Consider the following 20698-nt stretch of genomic DNA (forward strand, 5'->3'; position numbering starts at 1 on the left):
ATTTCAATATGATGCATTTAAAATGCTGTTTTAATGGCTTCAGTGTGTGAAAAGTGCATAGGAAGCCTGAAATAGGATACCTTAAAAACCCCAATGTCATAACAATTTTCATGGTTTGTCTCTGAGTTGCATCCCCTGTACTAAAGGACTGCATGATGATTTATGTCCTAATTCTGTAAACATGTATTTTCATTTGTTCACCATTTGCCACCTGTGAGGCCAAGCAACATGTGAAGGTCTTCGCTGATAGTTCTGTCCACTCAAGATACTACAGAGGTTAAGTGTCAGATGCATTCTTTCTTTCCCTGGCAAATTTAGTTCAACCCTACAAAAATATGTATCTTGAGTCTCTGCTACATTTGCGTAGTGATACTTATTTTGATCATTGCATAAGACTTCTGAATTTTTGCTTGTTAACTCCCATGTAATCTGTTAGTAATTGTTAGAGGCCTGTGTCTATTTTTATGTGTATTGAAGCAGCTCCATTGTGGAGGTATTCTTGATTGTTGTCAGTGTGCTAAATGAGCAGTAAATGTATGATTTTAAATGTGTGATTTCTTTTTTGGAAACGCTTTTAAGAAAGTAACATTGTTAATATAATGGAAATGTGCTTTTCTCCTCTGTACTAAGTCATTAATTAGATCTGAATTTTAAACAAGATGGTTAAGTTGTAGTTCTATTTTGTTTTATTTGTTGCAGCCCAACTAAGCGATATTGTCTATGGTACAAAACCACATAAATCCAGACCAGAAATATTGCCAGGTGATCCAGTGGATGAATTTGATGAAATTTTACATTTAGGAAGAGGAGAGAACCTTTTTGAAATTCATATCAGCAAAGTGATCTTCTCTTCTGGAGCTATGCATGCTTTTGGTGACCATGAACCTGCAACTTTTTGTACTTACGCATTCTATGACTTTGAACTTCAGATAACCCCAGTAGTTTATGGGCGTACCCCATCGTATGACTTCACTTCTCAGTATCTTGTGCAGGCTGATGACTGCTTCTTGCACTATATACAGCAAAACAGTATCACACTTGAGGTTCATCACGCATATGGCACAGATTATGAAACAGTTGCTGCGTGTCAACTGAAGTTCCACGAAATCTTGGAAAAGAATGGGAAGATCTACAGCACAGCAAATTTAGTTGGTAATTTACATATCAAAAAGTATTCTGTTTGATGCTATATTGTAAGTGACAATTAAGTAATGTGTCTTTGGCCAACAATGAATTTATGTATTACTATTTCAAAAGAAAAAAAAAAAAGGTTTACACAACATGGTATTTCCTGTTGGATGTGCAGCATGTTCTGGTGATTCTACCAACAGTTGTGGGAAAGCTCTGACAGGTGCAGTTTTGCCCATAATGGCTGAGGACAAAGATGGTGCTAATACAGTGATCCTGAAGTACGTGACAACAGAAGTATGTGACATGCTGGAAATGGCATTATAGAATCTTGTCAGAAAATAGCAAGTGATTCTTTGTCTTGTATAAAAGTTACTTGCAAAGTGTTACTACTACACACGTAAAGAATTTTAATAAAAGTATCACCTTACTCAACAGAATTATACAAAAACAACATGGAGAAAAGTAGTGAGTAGAGCAGCGTACTTGATTGCATTGTAGTACTATTCATATGTTAGAATTTCTCTATGAATACTGTAGAGAAGATATTTTAAAATAACACTGATAGTCTTTTTCATTTTGCTTTATTATTTTATATATTGTTAATAGTGTTTTCATTGTTTAATGCAAGTTTCCTTCATCCTCTGAGACTGTTACTGATACAAGGGGACCCTACTTACTTCAACTGTGAAACACACAGTAATTTCAGTGAAGTCTTAGAAGAATTTAATTTCATTTAAATATATTACACTTCTGCATATGCAATTTCTCTGTTGGCAGAATATACATTAAAACCAAAACCATTTCTGCATTATAAGACTATCAAACATCAGTGCTTTATATCTGGCCCAAATGTCATAAATATATCCCCTCATTCCTTATCAATAAATAAAGGAAGAAATGGTTGCAATGGTTGTAATTTAAATTGGTAAGTCAGAGATCTTCATATAATAGTCGTAAGGCATCAAAAAGGTGTAAATGATGGTGATTACAGTTAATAATATTTCATATAGTAGCATAATCTATGAGGGAGTTGGTTTAGGTTTTGTGCATGTTTTTTCCTTTTAATTTAATCCATTTTTTTAAGATATCCCAGACAAGCCTTTTTTTAAGAAATACTTAATATTTTGTGCTGCTTAGTTGCTCCTTTAGAAGTATTTTGTCAGGTCAGTATATTCAGAGACCTCTAACTGCCCACTTTTGTCAAAAATCTGGTTTAATAAGCCATTATGAAGTGGTATTTTTGCCAGTAATTTAAACTGCATACCACTTTATGGGACATTTCCAACTGTTGACATACAGAGCTGTCCTAAGCTTTATTTGCCTTAAAGAGATTAAAATAATGAACTTGACTTGACTCTATAGCTTGGACAGTAAATATTGCAGATTACAATATGAAAAAATGGTCATGTTTTGGATCATACATGTAGAGCCAGAGGAGTTGTTTCTGTTTCTAATGTGAACTGCATATATCATGTCACAAACACTGTCATAATGCATAATCACAAGATAACTAATCTTGAATTTGTAGCCTTTCCTAGCTTTTAACTTAAATACTTTAATATTGAAGAGAAAATTAATGCAATCCCATACGTATTTATTCCTTAGGAATCAAAGAAAACATTGAAAATTATGGTACCATAGAATACTGGATCAGGTTAAGAGTTCCTATGGATCAAGCTATTAGTCTCTACAGAGAGAGATCAAAGGCTCTGGGGTATATAACATCCAATTTTAGGGAACGTGAACAACCATCCCAGGTATGTTTGGGTTTGTACTTCATAGTTTTGATAGAATAAACTGTTCAAAATAACTTTCTCCGTTCAAATAGTTTACTTCAAGTCTTAATATGTTCAAGGTTAACAAAGTTAAAGGTTCTTGAACTGGAAAATATCTTTAGCAGTTGAATGACGTGTTTTTCGTATGAAGGGTTAAAGAACCAGTTGGATTATAGCTTTCCTGAAGAGGCAAAGTCTTCAACTTCAGTTATTTATTTTTACTGAAATTATCACTAGAATATTTTAAATAAGGGTCGCAGACAGAAAAATAAGGGACTTTCAGATGTGTTTGGTTTTATTTCTTAAACAATTATTAATCAGGTTGAAAAGTATAAATTAAAACACTTTAGAGTATTCTAACGGGCAATTTATTTTATCTATAGCTGTTTAAATTACTGTAAGTCTGGAGTAACTGTAATGTTTTATATTATTCCATAATGTAAATTTATATTATACTAGAATCTCAATGGATTCCATGATGTAATCTGAGAAGTATGTTTAGTGTATGAATTCTATTAAAGGTCAGTGTAGGCATTTTCAGAATAACTTCGTCTTTGGTAACATTTGCTTTAAATTTGATTTTTAAAAGAATCGGAGGTATTTTTAACTAACTCACGAAATCTGGCCATTGTTAAATGCCAAAATCTGTTATTTAGTTTTCTCTATTTTTGATTATATTATTTCTAGTTGTGTTACCAATCCAAACACAGTTGAAAGATAAGGCATGTGGAACAGAGCATTTTGTTGTAATTATTGTAAAATTGCGAATTTAAACATGGCAACTGAAATATACTGATTCTACAGGAGAAAATAAAATAGGAAAAATGGCAGAAATTAAGAACAGCTTCTACAGAGCTGTTTGAAACACTGCAGTTTTCAGAAATGTTTCATGGCAGATACTAAAAGTCATATAGCAGATGGTTACATTATGTTAAGGGTTCTGTCAGTCTGCAGCTGCAAAAGTAGCTTCAGTTGTGCGTTCCAAAATTTAAGCTTTCACTAGTTAAACATACATATAAAATGTATATAAATGGCTATAAATTTTTTTCTTCCAATTCTGTGTGTAGCCAGAAATAGCAGTCTTAAGGTTGTGTATTAAGGACTTAAACTGTCATGTTTGGTTTTCTCATTAACTATTTCAGTGTGGATTATTTAATCAAAATATTGAACATTTTATCACACGAAATCAAATTGATACGTGTTTCCCCATATACCAGAAGACAGAACTCTGGCTTCCACAAGCAAGATAATTATGCACAATTAATGCAAATAGCTGTGACATATTACAGTGAAAAAGTAGAGCCTTTTGAGATCAATATGGATGGGGATTACTCATTTAAGATAGTCATGTTATTTGTTTTCTTTTTATTCTTTAATTTTTATTAAAATTAATTTCCCAGTTTGCCAGCTAGGGGTTCCACATTATGTACAAGCCATACTGATAAGTAATTCAAAAAATTTGTGACATCATTGAGTTTTTTAATTTATCTCAAACATTTATTATTACTCTTCGCATGCTGATTTCCAATTTTTGTCAGTTGTTTATGTAGGTAAAGGTTTTGGAGGAAGAAAAAAACCAGAGGAATCTGCAGTACATTTTTAATTATTGAAAAGAACATATATAAAAGGGACTACATTTATGAAAATTTCTTGACACAGAATAGCTGTCAGGATCAGAATCCTTAACTTTAAAGTGGCACTAGATATGAATCACTCTTAAAACTGTGATCTTCACTGCTTTGTAGATAATCAAATGACAAGTAGATCATAAAACTTTAGAAGAATAAAGCAAACAATCACAGACCTGAAAGGATTAACCTTTTCTTTCCTTATACCAACAACCCAAGAAAGATGTCATTGAATTTATGGAACAAGTAATATTTTGACATATAAAATTCAACAGTAGTTGGAGCGTCATTGAAATAACTGATTATTTCTTCTATTTATATAGTTCTTAGAGTTTGCCAACATAAGAATTCTAATGTTTTTAATTTAACTTCTTTCTCATTTAAAGCAGCAGATACTCAGAACTGCCCAAGTCAGCACTTCAACAGATGGCAATTTAAATGAACTCCACATTACAATAAAATGTTGTAACAATCTACAGTCCCGAAAAAAACATCTTCAGCCAAATCCTTATGTTGTCTACAAGTTCTTTGATTTTGCAGACCATGATACTCCCATCATTCCTAGCAGCAACAACCCACAAATAGATGACCATATGTGTTTCCAAGTGCCAATGAATGCAGATTTAGACCGATACCTAAAATCAGAATTCGTAACCTTTTATGTATTTGATGATGGTGAAACGGAAGAAGGTGCTTATGTAGGGAAAGCCACTGTGCCTCTTATTTCTTTAGCCCATGACAGATGTATCTCAGGTAAGAATTAGACCTCTTTAAACTTAACAAAATCTTCACTTCCTGTTTAGTATCTCTTTAAACCTCTTTAAGAACCAAACTAAAGAAAGGCTCTACAGAGGGATCTGGACAGGCTGGATTGATGGGCCGAGGCCAGATGTATGAGATTCAACAAGGCCAAGTGCCGGGTCCTGCACTTGGGTCACAACAACCCCACGCAACACTACAGGCTTGGGGACGAGTGGCTGGAAAGCTGCCTGACGGAAAAGGACCTGGGGGTGTTGATCAACAACCAGTTGAATATGAGCCAGCAGTGTGCCCAGGTGGCCAAGAAGGCCAAGGGCATCCTGGCCTGTATCAGAAACAGTGTGGCCAGAACGACTCGGAAGTGATTGTCCCCCTGTACCGGGCACTGGTGAGGCCGCACCTCGAATCCTATGTTCAGTTCTGGGTCCCTCGCTACAAGAAGGACATTGAGGTGCTGGAGTGTGTCCAGAGAAGGGCGACGAAGCTGGTGAGGGGTCTGGAACACAAGTCTTATGAGGAGGAGCTGAGGGAACTGGAGTTGTTCAGTCTGGAGAAGAGGAGGCTGAGGGGAGACCTTATCTCTCTCTACAGCTACCTGAAAGGGGGTTGTGGTGAGGTGGGTGTTGGTCTTTTCTCCCAAGTGACAAGTGATAGGACAAGAGGAAATGGCCTCAAGTAGTGCATGGGGAGGTTTAGATTGGAGATTAGGAAAAATTTCTTCACAAAAAGAGTTGTCATGCATTGGAACAGGCTGCCCAGGGAGGTGGATGAGTCATCATCCCTGGATGTACTTAAAAGACATGTGGATGAGGTGCTTAGGGACATGGTTTAGTGGTGGACTTGGCAGGGTTAGGTTTGCATTTGGACTCGATGATCTTAAAGGTCTTTTCCAACCTAAGTGATTCTATGATTCTAAAAACCCATACCGTTCATCCACTGTTCATGTCTGACAGAATTTTAAACTCCAATGAAATCCTGGAAAGAAATTTTGCATCTCAGTATTACTTAAGTTGTGGCTAGTGAAAAGTCTGTGTTAGAGCTTTGAAACTGATGAATGAATTTTTTAATATAAACATTAAACTTCAAACATTAGAGAAAGAAAAGACCAAGGGAGAGAAGAAGTTTTTAATATCTCTGTTGTTTAGTAAGACAGTACTAACAGAATGTTCCAGCATTGTTGCATTTTAACTCAAATTTTAAAGTGGTGTTTGTTTTTGTGATTATCCATCAACAACAATGAATCTGAGCAGGATGCCTGTACCTTACAGGGTGGATTGCAATAGCAGGATTTTTTTCCCCTCATGACATTTTCTGAGATTTAAGAGAAAGAAGTAAATATTTTCTTTAAAATCCACAAGTAAAAAAAAAAATAAATTTAATCAAAGGAACCTGGTGTCCAAACATTCATTTATCATGGTCTTAGCATGGATGAAAAGTCTTTTAAATCCTTTTTCTGTTCTCTGTACTGGCCCAGGTATGGAATAATTATGATTTGATAAATAATTATAGTTGGAATGATGTGTCACCCTAGCAATGACTAAATTCAAGTGCTAATCAATTATTGAGGTTTTCTTTTTTGTTAGCATTTTAGTAATCTGTTTGCATCTGTCTTTTACCACTGTTTTTTGCCTTGAGAAGCCTACCAAATTTACCAGTTATATTTCTCACACTACTATATTATGAGTATCTTTCATTAATAGGTAGAAGGGCCCTGTTAGTCTTAACATCAGGTTGGAAGGGGTGACTGAAACCTGACTTTCAAAATGTACTGCTTTGGAATCTTAGAGTCATTGTCGACTGGAACTCCTGATATGATCTAGTCCAGCCTCCTGACCCAGGTACAGCAAGTTGCTCAGGACTTTGCCAAGTTAAATTTTGAGTATCTTGAAGGTCAGAGATCTAGTACCTGTCTGGTCAACCTGTTCCAATGTTTGATCACCCTCATAATAAAAATGTCTTCCTTACAGAGCTGGGATTTCCCATGTTCCAATTTGTGTCTGTTGGCTGTCCTTCTGCTGTGCACCTCTGGTTCTGTCTTTTCCACACCCTCCTGATAGGTGGCAATAAGATCCCCTCTGAGCCTCCTCTTCTGAAGGTTGAACAAATCACTTCTTTCAGCCTCTTCTATGTCATGTGCTCCAATGCCCTCAAGCTCTTTATAGCCCTCCGCTGGATCTGCTGCAGAATGTCAATGTCTTACTTGTGCTGGAGAGGCCAAAACTGGACATAGTATTCCAGATGGTATCTCATCGATGTTGAGTAGAGAAAGTATGAAACTTCCCTGGACCTACTTGACTGCATTCTTGCTAATACAGGCCAGGGTGCAGTTGGCATCCTTTGCTGCCAAGACACAGCTTGCCTGGCTTATATTATTTTTGTGAAACAGGACCAGCTCTTTTTCTGCAAGACTGCTTGTGGCCAGTCTGTTCTGCTTCCTGTGCTGATGCAGGACTTTGTATTTGCTTTTGTTGAACTTCGTGAGGTTTCCATCAGACCATTTTTCTACTGTATTAAATCCGGCCCTGCCTTCAGTGCATCAACTGCTCCCTGCAAGTTGATATCAGTTACAAATTTGCTATGGTGTTTATAATATAAAAGCTGCTTAATGATTATTTCATTGTCAACTATAAGGCAATCATGAAAATTTTAAAATATGATTCTATAATTATCCCATATAAATGGATAATGGGAAAAAATTTGCAAGTGAATTTTGGGTGTTTCTTCTTCAATAAAGATTTAGCAACTCGCAGATTTTTAAAACCCTTAAATTTTCTTTAACAAAAGTTAGTATTAGTAAAACATGGAAATGTTTTAGTTAGATCTTTCGAAAGATGCCAATAAGAATTAGTTATAAGGTATTGGATATCCGAGAAACCTACAGGACTTCTTGAATGAACACAGTAATCCAGTCCCTTTTAAATCCTGTATTTTTGAATGTCCACAGTGTTATATTGGATATATTTGGATCTACAAAACACAGTATTTTGACACTATTTAACTTCTAAAATGGAGACTATTAAGTTACTTAATTCCTGAATCCCATTCAGTTTTGCATTGCATTTTCTTGTATATGTATAGAATAAGATAATTCAGACAAGATTTGCATTTTGCTTTCAGGTACTTTTGAACTAACAGATTCTGAAAGACGTGCTACTGGTACCATCACAGTTGAATTAAAATGGAAGTTTGTCTACCTACCACCAAGTGGATCAACAATGGCTGCAGACTTAGTGAATTATATTCAAAATGAGAAATCAATGGCAACTAAATTACTAGCAGAGGAAAAAATGCAGACTCCAGCCCTGCCTCCTTCTTTTATTTCATCAGTGACAGTAAGTAATTTAACCAAATCACAGAAGTTGAGAGATATAAAAGACCTATTACAGCAGGTCATTTAGTTCTTCCCTGATGAGCAGGATTTGTCCTTACTGTAAAATAATGCATAGTACAAATACTTCATGTAACAACCATCTCTGACTTCCTTTGGGAAGTGAAATCTTTCTTGTATCCAGAACGTTTAAAAGTCTTTATAATGGTAGATAACTGGTCAGCAAAAGGGCAGGGAGAAAAGAGAGGAGAAATAACAAACATTAAATGTCTTCCCTATAAATTTAGTGCTTATTAATTCTCTTTCCAATGTAGATGTCCTACATAAAATGCAGTCACATGCTTGTGCAACTTCAGGGCTACAGTTGAAATTTATGACAGTCATGAAATCAGCTATTGATTCTGTGGTCTCTTAGAAACTCAGACAGAACTCAGTTATTTGGGGTAGCTTTGAGCCAAAAGAATTCTCAAGGAGCCAGACCCAAGCCATATGTACAGATACATAGGTGTATCTGCACCATACTCTTTGTTATTTTGGTGCCTGGAGCATGGTGCTAAGATACCCAATAGCTTCTTAAAAATCACTCATAAATTAAAAGTACTGTAAGGAATTTTTTTGTGTAAACAAAAAAAAAATAAAAAATCAGTGGAAATGGAGAATAATTTCTACCTTCATCAAGAGAGTAAAGCATGAAGATTAATAAACCACTCCTTCTATATTATTTTTTGTCTTCTGTATTATAATATCATGACAGAAATATTTCTGGATCATTTGTTAATCTTGCAGCTATTACCAGTCTCTTTTCTGTTTCTGTGTTAAAATTCTCCAAAGGGAGTGGCATGAGGAAAGGTGTCAAAGATATGGTAAGCCTACAGAACAAGAAAAGAAATCAAGCACGCAAAAAATTATAATAATAAATCATTTTGCTACATATATGATACCACTGGCTTCAGTCCTACAATTATTTCTCACTTGGAACTCGCATTGCATTCCACAGATGTTCTGTAGAGTTTTACGCCCATTTGTGGCTGAATTTTGAAAGGTATCTCCATTTGGGGGGGTTGCTTGTTCAAACATCATCTACATCATCTTGCCTGTTTAGAATTGAATTTAGTGCAGTTAGATTTGGTTTTGAGGAAAAATTGGGGTCCCTCAAAATTTACTGTAAAAAAGATGGTTAGAATATGGCAATAAATGGTGTTCAACTATATTTGTTTTATTACAGAAACCAACGCCCAAACCAAGGCAGCGTGCAGCTCAAGCAGACAAGAAAGTATCTTTTCCAGATCTTGGTACAATACAGATGGCAGTAAGTTTTAAGTATTTTGCTTGCGCATGTTGAAGCAAGAAAGGCTACTTATGTCTCAGTATGGACAATTTGTAGAACTAATAATCGAGAACACTCAATTATTTTAGCAGCACAAAACTGGGATGTCCCAGGCAATGAATGATAGCGTAGTACTGCATATAGGTGGGGGATACAATACGGGGATATTTGTGTGACTCTCAGAATTGCTTGCTAGCCTCCAGTTTACAAGCTTCAACTTTCATAGACTTACGGCAGATTCTAACAGGACCAATCAACTGTCTCTGCGCTGTGTTTCTCAGCTCTCTGGGTTATTAATTAAAGGGTCTTTGTACAGTATACCACTTGCACAGACATATAAATGGCTCTACAGAAACCAGCTTGATCCAAACAGATTCTGAGTGTTGTGCTAATGAGATACACAATTTGACACAGTTCGGAGTCACCTCTTAAAGAAGGTTTATCAGCTGAGATTACACACACTGTGAAAACAATTACACTTCTGAACTTGGGATGCACTATGATGGGTACATCCTTCCAGACTCTAGGAGGGTCTGCATGGAACTAACTCAAACATATCTGCTATATGGTGTAAATTTTCATTTGATCTTAAATAATCTGCCTTCAGAGAACTGAGAATAGGCTGTATTTACTCATTTGCTTAAATCCAGTAAGTTAAGGTAGGTTCTTTAACATACTCATAACACTTTAAAAGGTTATGAGTATTATTATTAGCTGATTATATTATGTTGCATTAATTAACAAAAAACTAGCTGTGATAATTTTTTTTTCATTTGTAAATGCCTTGATTGGATTTATTTTTTGAAATGTTAACATCAGTTTTCAATTCACAGGTTCTTCTGCTATTGTTTGGTTTACCGTGATTGTAACTTTGTTTTGAGCCATACAGTATAGACTAGAACTAAGAATTAAGTAGATCTCTTGTATTTATTAACTTAAAAAAAAAAAAGTCAAATGTTGGTGAAATCAAATCTTTTGAGAGCTTAAATATATGGAAAACTGAAATGTTAGCCATATAGTTACACACAGAATGTATCTTCAGTTGTCCAAACAGTAACTTCTCAAAGTTCTACAATTTTTCACAAACTAGGATTTTCTAAGGGAGATAGCTGCTCTGTCTCCATCAGAAATCTTCATTACTGGGTGGGCAGCTCCCTTAGCTGTTTTAAAAATCCAAGCCTCACTGTCTGGTTAGGGACAAAAGTACTGTTAGAACTAAATAATGAAATAGCTGGGGTTTCTCTGATGTCTAAATCTTGTGGTGAAATGGCAAGAGTGTCCATGCAAGAGAATTAGAAGTTCAACAGACTAAAACTGTACAGTAGCAGTCTGTTTCATTTTTCTGTTTGTTATCTGAATAGCAGAGAATATATTTCTTGGATATTAATGTGACGCAGGACAAAGCAAATCATTGTTTTTGGAAAAGGAGACTCATTAAAAAGTGGGATGAATGGTTTGACTCGCCCAAACCATTTGTAAGAATTGTCCAGCCTCATAGGTAGAAGCTATAGCAGAGGATAGAAGCAGTAATGCTAATGCAGGGAAGCAAAGGAGGACCTTTTTTCCTGTCCAAATGCTTCTCCACCAGTAAATTTTTACCTACTTTTGTGTGTTTGTCTGCTATATATTAAAGGCTTCCCCTTATTTTACCTATAACTTAGGGCTCTGTTGTTGAAGATAACATGGAACTTGCACAGAAGATGAAGGCCTCAAGAGTTCCAAGTGTTTCCGAGGTATGAGATTATTCGGGTTTGGTGGTTTTATATAATATATGGCTTTTGAATTCCATGTGTATGTTATTTCTTTGGAGTCATGCATCAAAAATCAAACTACAGTCAAGTAAGATCTCAAAAACTCTGAAACATGAAAAAAGTGATTCCTTGTGATGACAATCTTGCTTTTTTGGCCATTAGAAGGGGAGGAATATCTCTACTTACTTCCTTCTATGTTTGGTTGAAGTTTATTTTGTCTTCCCTCTGAAAATTACCATTATATAGCAGGGGGAAATGAAGAAGAAGAAATTCAGTAACTTTGGAATATTGCTAAACAGGTAGCATTCCAAGCAGAAGAAAAGTATTAAATATTGTAATTTGTAATGGTCCAACTGGTTGTGAAAGTAAGTTGTGGCAGATTGGCAAACTGTAGTTTTTAGTGGTGTAACACGACATTTAACCCCTGGCTTTTCCTTTCACTTTTCTACTTTAAAGCTGATCTGGGACTTTGAGAAGTTAAGTCTCCTACCACATCAGGTGGTATTGGTCAAGTGGAATAATCAAAAAGTATTCTCTTTCTGAAAATTTTATCCACGGAATGCAAGTCTGGCACTGAAGGAATTAAAAAGAATGGCCAAACATTGTCTAAACCACAGTGGTTATGACGCATTATCTATGCCAAGGAGGAGCATAAGAGATGTAAAGTCTGTTTTCTATGACTTGAAAACTTCAAGGATAACCTTTGTTTATAGAATGAGGCTCTTAAGTGTTTGTTAACATTGCTTTGCTTTGTGTGGCTCCAAATGTGTTAGAATAGAAATAACTCTTCAGGTTCAGTTTTGGAAAACCCAGATGTTCTGTGGACAGCTGAAAGTGATCTCATGGATTCTGAGGGTGGGAGGTGAGGCGTCAGTGTCTCTGTGGAAAATTCAGTCCTAGAGGAGAATTGTTGGATAATAAATAATGCATAGGTCTCCAGCAAATTTCCATGGAAGATGCCATGTCTGTAATGTTATATCCATTGATGAGGTATTATTCTATGTAATCGTACTCAAAGAGAAAGAAGGGAATAAGACTACTTCAGAGTAAGCTATACACTAAAGTTCCCTTACCTTAGGTAACATGTTTGTATTTTGTACCAAAGCCAATTTTTTTTAAAATTATATTTTAGTTTACTTTTGAAACCAAAAATATTGTGTAATTTAAGTTATAAAATTGCCAACTGAGTAAGGTGGTGGTGGTTTGGTGGTGTTTTTTTTTTAACTGAGTTGTGTAGAACTGAAAGAGCTGAAATATAAATGAATCTGGAAATCTAACAGGCTGTATGTATGTTGACAGGTACCAAATGATTGTAATAGTTATGTTTTCACAAATATACATCGTTAGAAAATTGTCTTTCTACTGTTATCAATTATTTGTTACTGCAGTTGACAACTTCTCATAGCTTCCTGCACTGTGTAAGCAATGTAATTGTTTAAAGGCTATGTATAAGGAATGTGAGCCATAAGTCTTCAAGTTTTGAACTTCAGTAACTTTCACTATTCAAGGAGTGTTATAAAGACCGTAAGTTTGTTTATTTTTATATAGCATGTGGTACATGAGGTTAAACAAGAAAGGCTAGCAGATGATAAGGTGAAGGAGATGGCTGAAGAAATTCAACAGGAAAAAGAAGACCTCTCACATCTGTCAGAGAGGCAGTTGGCTGACCAAAGCTCAGTTACCTCTGGAGATGAGACAGAAATAACTGAAGAATTGGAACCAGAAGGTAGAGTTCATTTTTATGAATAAGTAACTGTATTTTCTTAATAAATCTATGTCTCTCTCCATTTTCTTAAGCATTTCTTACTAGCAGTGGGAGCTGCCTCATTATGAGAAGCTTCATGACAGAAATGATATTCCGGTATACTTTATAGCTGAAACTGGGTGGTGGATATGGTGGTGTTATTTTCTTCCCAAATGGAAACTGTATTGTAATTGAATGCAAAAATCTGGTATCTGACCTAGATTCATAAAATATTAAAGGAAACCTGGCTTCTATTTTAAATGTCTTTATATTCTCCCTTAGAACTATGCTGTTCTAAAGACTATTTTAATGAATATGATCCTTTTGTCTGCAGATAATAGCCAATGCTGATATCAAATCCTTTCAGACAGTGAGAAGGGTAGTATGTCTTATCACATCTGTGTTAAAGGCAGATTTATTTAAAGATTATAAAAGCCGGGTCATCCTGTTCCACCTCTGAGCTTAAACTATTTATCATTGAAATAAACCAAGTCCATGATACCAAGTTTAAGGTAAAAGCATAATGCTCAAATTTTATGTTCAGTTGCTTGCAGCTTCTGCATAAGAATTCATTAGAAAAATTGGAAATTGGAAAACCATGATGTTGAATCCCTGTTGTGTTTATAAGTAATTTGCTGCAGAGAAAAGAGACCTGAATGCTTCAGAAAATAATCCACCTGCATACAGAACTACTTTTTTTTAAAAAAAAAAAGTACATTCTTCTTTACATGTGCATGGTGTTAAATATAGTCAGAGGAAATCACAAATTCAGGCTATGTTCTTTTATAAAGCTAACTGTTGTTCATATATCAGTTCATCACAGGACTTGTATCATTCCACTCATCAATTTTCATCTGGGAAACATTATTATTTTTTTAGGAAATCAGAAGAAAATACAATTTAGATTACTTTAAAGGTCATTGATTTGCCAGTGTTAATCTTCTGCAAGGAAGAGAAGATTTACCTGGCACTTATGCTTTATTTATTAGAAAAACAAATATATTGCTATCAGGTTTCTCAGCAAGTCTCAGGTGGTCTACAAATACAGGGGGTTTTAACTACATTGGGGTTTGTGGGTTTTTGGGTTTTTTTTGCAGATCAAGATGATAAACAAGAAAATGATGCCATTGAATCAATAATAACTGACAGCGATGACTGTATTGTTTCAAGTCCAGTATCCAAGAATATTAAACAGGTGGGTCAGAGTATTTATGGCAATTATTTGGTAAGTCTAAGAAAAAGATTCTAAGCCTAATGTCCTCTAAGAGTAGCTTTACTATATCTAAGGACAGATTCTAAGGCATTTTCAACAATTGCATGTTTTCCTGTTTCCAGTTCAAAGAGACACCTTTTCACAGAAAAAAAGTTAACCTGACTGTATTGTGCGTGTGATTTATAGGTGTTTTGTTAATGCGGAAATTTGTTGTCATCTTTTCCATTATTGTCATACACATTTAGAAGTAGATATTTCTAATTAGTTTCAATCTGAATTCAAATTTTAGTCCTGCACAAAATGTCCCTAATGAAGGATAACTGTTGTAATGTGAACATCAAGAACTTAGTCTTGTTGTTCAGTCCTACCTGTTGTCTTTATGTGGGAAAATGTGCTTTTCTGCTTCTTCCAGTGCTTTCTGAGGAAGGGGAGGATGATTTCACTTGTCAAGGCATGTTATAAATCTACAATGCTTAGCTACCCACTGTGTTTCATCCCAGTATGTTGACTTGATTGAATGTGGTTGAAATGGCAATTGCATAAGCTTGAGGTTGTTAATAACATGCAAACGTTGCATATATTTTCTAGTTCATCCACATAGATTTATTTTTGTTCTTGACTTCCCAACAGTTTTAGAACTGTTTTCAATAAAGTTTGTACACGTACAGTATCCAATCACTTCAGTGTACTTCTTTTTCTATTATTATTTGTGGGCATGTACAGTAAAGATATTTTCTTGACTGTTCTTAAAACCAGCAATTAATGAGCATAATGTCATATATACAAAATAACACAGCAAAATACGAACTTGGAAAATTTACTTCGACCAGTACTTTGATAGTATAGTTCTCTAAAAAAATAAGAATATTTCATCCTTTTAGATCTAACATTGACTGAACAATCTTAAAACATACAAAACTAGCACTTGAAATTGATTATACTACTTCTAACAGTTAATACTTCTCTGGTCTGTCTTAGCCTTCTTTTAAAGGAACAGGGGTGTACTGTTATATCCTATCAGTCTTAACTTTTTTTAATGTTCTGCAATGTGATAACCTAGGGGTAGTTTGATGGGGGTTTTTATCCTTTTTTCAAGGCTGTGTGACATCTTACAAAGTAACTAGCAACAAGAAGCAATGCTTTGTAGGAGAAATATTGCTCCTTTTTTTTTTCCTAAGTTGTAGAAGAGATTTAGAAATGCTATCACTTATATATGCTGCAGAAAGACACAGAAGGTACTTTTGAAGACAGAATTGCATTGTTTATATGTAAAACGTTAAAAAATTGTTTCTCCTGTAATTTTGAGAACTAAAATGAGTGCTACTCATCACCATTAAGTCAAACTATAATACGGTTGGTCTATATATTTCTAGTTATCCTGGATTTCATTTTATCATTTAAGAACAATTCTGAGAGGATTTTGAGTGTAGATTAATTTCATTCAGAAATTTCTACCTCTCTCCATTGCTCTGTTCCTCTGGTAACAAAGTGCATGTTCAAGAAGGGTAGATAAGACAACAAAAGCTTTAAACTATTAAGGCAACATGTTTGATACAAATTGGATTTTAAAAATAGGCATTGGTATATTTGAAATCTTGGGTTAATTATAGAATACAGCACGTGAAAATTGTGATTGAATTGGTATTTTTTTAAGATTAAAAATAACTGCCTTTTATCTTTTGAGATAAATCTCCTGCTGGTAATCAAACACTGTAAATAAGACTTGTGATTTTTAGAGATCGTTATGCTAATTATCCTATAAATCTGAGTTGTATGCCAAACTGTTTAAGCCATTTAAGATCATACTGTTTCTTTTTTGCATGTTGCAAATTAGACAGTTCATGGTTACTTCTTAGATATGTTGATCATAAAGGGTATCTAACAGATTTTCCAGTACTTAGCTGTACCACTTGCTTCTTTCTCTTTTCTTCTTGTCTGTGATGTATAATTAATCATAGATTACTTCATTTTGTTTCATTTCATTTACAACATTTATGAGCTTCACTTTGTCGGTATGAAATGCTTGTCCCCTTCTTTCCTTTCCAAAGTGGCGTAATTAGTGTTAGCATCTTTTTTAACAGGCTACATAAAGTTTAGTGGCTGGATTAAATCAAGTCATTAACATAATGTGCTATACAATTTGCCCCTATCTCTTTTCGTTTCCAGTACATCAAAGTGCCACAGAGTGCCAGTGTAATTGGGCCTTGCTAGCTTGTCAGGTTCAGTCAGGCTGATGGCTGCTGCTTTTACTAAAAAGCTTCCAGGCATGATAATTAATAGAGAAAAGAAGTCTGAGAAATGTAAAAGTTTGGACAGTTCTCTATGAATATTTCATACATTTGAATAATCAGAAGTTAACATTATCAATTTGATGTATAATACATTGATTAAAAGCCTTGTTTCAGATTCTCAAAATAGACATCAAAACTGGGAATTTGCATTTTCTTTGGCATGGTCTTTATATTTAAAATATATATATATATATAAAAAAATCTTTTCTCTTCCATCCCCTCCTCCGTTTCACCTCCATGTCTATGCTTTATCCTTGCAGGAGATAATATAGCATTCAGTTATCACAATAAAATTTACTGCTGTCAGCTTCTGAGTTGTCTTAAAATGTGCCCATAAGGCAATTATTGGCAAAAACAATATATTCGCTGGTGGTCCCATTTTTACTATAGGTGTGTTTACGTCTCTCTTTTTTGTTGCAGATACTGTGAGTGCATTATCTTGCGCTAATAGCAGTTTATTGAAAACTGTCATTATCAGTTCCTGTAAACTAAGATCTCAGGGTCTAATTAATTTTGACATTAAAATCTCTCTTAAACACCATTAAAAAGCAATACCAATTGCTTGTGATTCTGCTGGTTAATGAAATATCTTTGTGCAAAGGTGGGAAGATGTAAAGCATAAAGCTTATGTATAGCAAAGCAATAAATACTTTTCCTTTTACTATGCCTTTCTTGTACAATTACTTGAATAGTGCATTTCCTCTTATGAGAGAGCATTCACTGAAAAAAAGAAAATTATTTGGTCATTGTATTGCAATTTTAAATTTTGGCCGTCTTGATTTCTCTTTACATTTATTTTCTGCAGGACTTGAGTACCTTTGGTGTACTTCGGGGAGATTTCTGAATGCTCAATGCTTTTCTTAAACTGCCTTGATCTGTGACTATCTAATCTGAATTTAGAGAACTAAAATTATAGGGTTTTAGTATTACCCTGTGTTGCTGAGTTGGCTTGATTCTACTGTGCCAGAAATACTAATCCTTTATATTCTCTTAGTCTTGTCTAGATCTAACCTTAGTTGCTTTGTGCTTTTCTTCTGTAAGAAATTGGGGAAGTGCTGCACCAGCATATTTAATAAAACAAGAAATAAAATTCATGAAACAGAACTTATCTCATCAGAGTAAGATAAAAGTAACTTATTGAAGCTTTATAGTCAGTACTTTCAAGGAGCACTGATGGGTCTAAGATTAAAAAGGAGCATTTACCTTTCTCCATCTTTAAGGTGATTGTTTGCTATGATGGTCACTATTAGACAGGAACTAAAGTATAAGAGTGAAGGTTTGAAGAATCCAGGAAAGACCTAAGTTGTCTTTTACCACTCATAAAGTTTGAGATGACAGTAGTTTGAATAGGTGCTACATGGAAATGATGGATTTACAACTTCTAGCGCTTGTCAAATATACTTTGAAGTAATAATTAGAAGCATGTTCTACAAGTCATTCTTCTTGATGGAAGAACTGAAAGAAGAGGGAGAAATAATACCAAAAAAACCCCAAACACCAGCTTTTAAAATTATTAAGACTGTGATTATGATTAACAAACTCTTAAGTCATTAGCTAACCCATTACTTTTTAGGTAACAAATAAAACTAATTAGTCAGAATATTAATTTAAATAGAAAGTCAGATTTGAGGCTGAGTGCATAAGCCCACAGGAAAAGCATCAACAGGAGCCATTTTTAACTGGTAATATTTTAGCTGGTAATATTTTTTGTGGTTATGAATATGAATGCTCCTCAGTTGCTTATTTGAGAGACTGTATTTATCAGAGCTTATTGACATGGAAGTAAGTTATGGTGACTTTACAAGTAGAAAGTAGTATTTTTCTAACTGGAGGTCTAGAAAGCAAAGGATGGGATTTGAAATTAAATTTGAGTTTTGATTAGCTGTGTTATATATCACCAAGCATAATTTTTTTCCACACTGTGGATAATATGAGAGAGAATCAAATTCCATTTATTTTTGCATGTTGATATTGTCCCCATGCAATACTATAATGGGGGGGATGACGACACAGTATCAAATGTTAAGTATTAAAGCTCTAAATAAAAAGAACAGCTGTATTAAAAATGTGCAATTTGATTATTTTTTTTTCACTACAGTTACACTCTTAACAAACGAAAATGCTATACTGATACTTCTGCTTTCTTCCCATACTAAGGGGTTTTTTTCCTAAATGGATTAACTTTCAAATACAGATTTTTGAAATTTAATTTATTTTTTAAATCAAACCAGAACCAGAAGATCTACCTATAGAAAAAATACATGCATAGATATATACAAAAGCAGAAATTCTATTTGTCTTTGTTTAGTTTTTTACATAATACTGCTACTTATTTCATCTTATTTCTGTAAGTTAAATGTTGATGTGTATTAGCATACCAAAAATGTACAGAGAAAGACCTGTCTTTATGGAGAAATTTTCAGTCTTTCATGCTTATTTACTTAAGGATCATGCTTCCTTTTGAAATGAAAGTTAATTGTAAGTCTACAGAGCATTTGGATTACTTAATTGTGTGACTAGTTGGTACTGATGTAGCTAACTGGCTTTGAGATTTGATAAAGTTGGTATTTGTTCTTTATCTGGTGGTATAATCAACAGTGAGTGTTTAAACACTAAAAAAAAAGAATGAAGTCTCCTCTTTGAGATAGTCTGCAGTAGAGAGGGGTGTAGCTTAGTTCAGGACTGTAACAATATTGTTTATGTAGCCATCCCCACTTCTTGGGAAGAAAATGAAACTCAGAGTTAAGGAAGTTTGTATCTCACCAGTCAAACAGCTCTAGATGTATCTGCTTTTTTGTATTTATTCATCCCTAGAAACAGTTTATCTTCAAAAGCTGTTAGTTGAGGCAGTGCCACAGGCAAGTTGCAAAACTAAATCTTTAAAAAGAATTCAACTTCAGGAGAAACGTTGAACAATTTTATGTTTATTCTTCAGAAAGGGTGGGGGAGGCCAGCCATTTGAAGGGCAAAAAGTGTATTATTCAAGTGATCAAAAGTTGTATTCTGAGCAAAGTGCAAATGTGACTTTAAGTTCAGATGTATAGTTGTCATGGTGGGAAAGCTTCACATCCCTCAAGAACTTCGAATTTTCTAAAATATTTGGTGTTTTATACTGAATTAGAAATTGTCTTTTCTGAAAGAAGTCAATGCATTGATGGATAAGTTATAGATTTGCATAGAAGAGGCAGTATCTAATCATTGTATTGTCTCAAGCTGTAGCAAGTAATTCATGCCTTTGAAGATATTAAAGATTAATTCATGCTCTGAAAATGATGAATTTGGACTCCACTAGATAAAATGGCAGCAATCAGAGACGTACTCTTTGTCTCAAATAGATTTTTTTTTTTTGTTTAGTGTGTTCTTAATTCTAGACAGAGCTGAAGGGATTGCATCGAACCTTATTTTGGTGCTAACCTTGTGCCATTGCATTCTCCTCCTACCACATGGCAAAAACAGTGATGCTGGGGGAAGATTATATGTGCCTTTCCCTCCTTCACAGTCAATCCGACTCCAAAAGTGCTATTGAACAGAGATCTCTTTGTCCCAGGTCTTAGGGAGAGTATAAAGTGCATGCACTTGTGTAAGTCCCATCCGTTTGGAGAAGGAACAGGGAGCATTTCCATATCCCTCTTTCTATTCTCACATCTACACCATTGTGGGGAAAATCTAAAAACAGATTATGTTGCTCCTAACATGAGAAACCACAGCATACAGTTAAGGACTAGAATAGTTTTCTGTAATATGCATTTTT

General features: G+C 34.7%; 1 protein-coding gene across 3 annotated transcripts in view; it reads left to right on the forward strand.

Moving 5' to 3' along the window:
- The window catches only part of RPGRIP1L (RPGRIP1 like), a 73758-nt gene that overhangs the window by 32088 nt on the left and 20972 nt on the right, over positions 1 to 20698 (forward strand). Inside the window, exons 14-21 of one of the 3 annotated variants that reach the window (XM_059824692.1) lie at positions 700 to 1152; positions 2737 to 2878; positions 4905 to 5287; positions 8411 to 8619; positions 9847 to 9913; positions 11665 to 11681; positions 13263 to 13425; positions 14559 to 14638. In XM_059824692.1, coding sequence (XP_059680675.1) covers positions 700 to 1152; positions 2737 to 2878; positions 4905 to 5287; positions 8411 to 8619; positions 9847 to 9913; positions 11665 to 11681; positions 13263 to 13425; positions 14559 to 14638 — 1514 coding nt within the window. Of the gene's footprint in view, positions 1 to 699; positions 1153 to 2736; positions 2889 to 4904; positions 5288 to 8410; positions 8620 to 9846; positions 9942 to 11664; positions 11682 to 13247; positions 13426 to 14540; positions 14669 to 20698 lie in introns of all 3 variants that reach the window. The other 2 variants (XM_059824694.1, XM_059824693.1) reach the window with 2 other exon arrangements.

This window comes from Gavia stellata, chromosome 15 (genome assembly GCF_030936135.1).
Source record: "Gavia stellata isolate bGavSte3 chromosome 15, bGavSte3.hap2, whole genome shotgun sequence".
Classification (NCBI taxonomy): domain Eukaryota; kingdom Metazoa; phylum Chordata; class Aves; order Gaviiformes; family Gaviidae; genus Gavia; species Gavia stellata.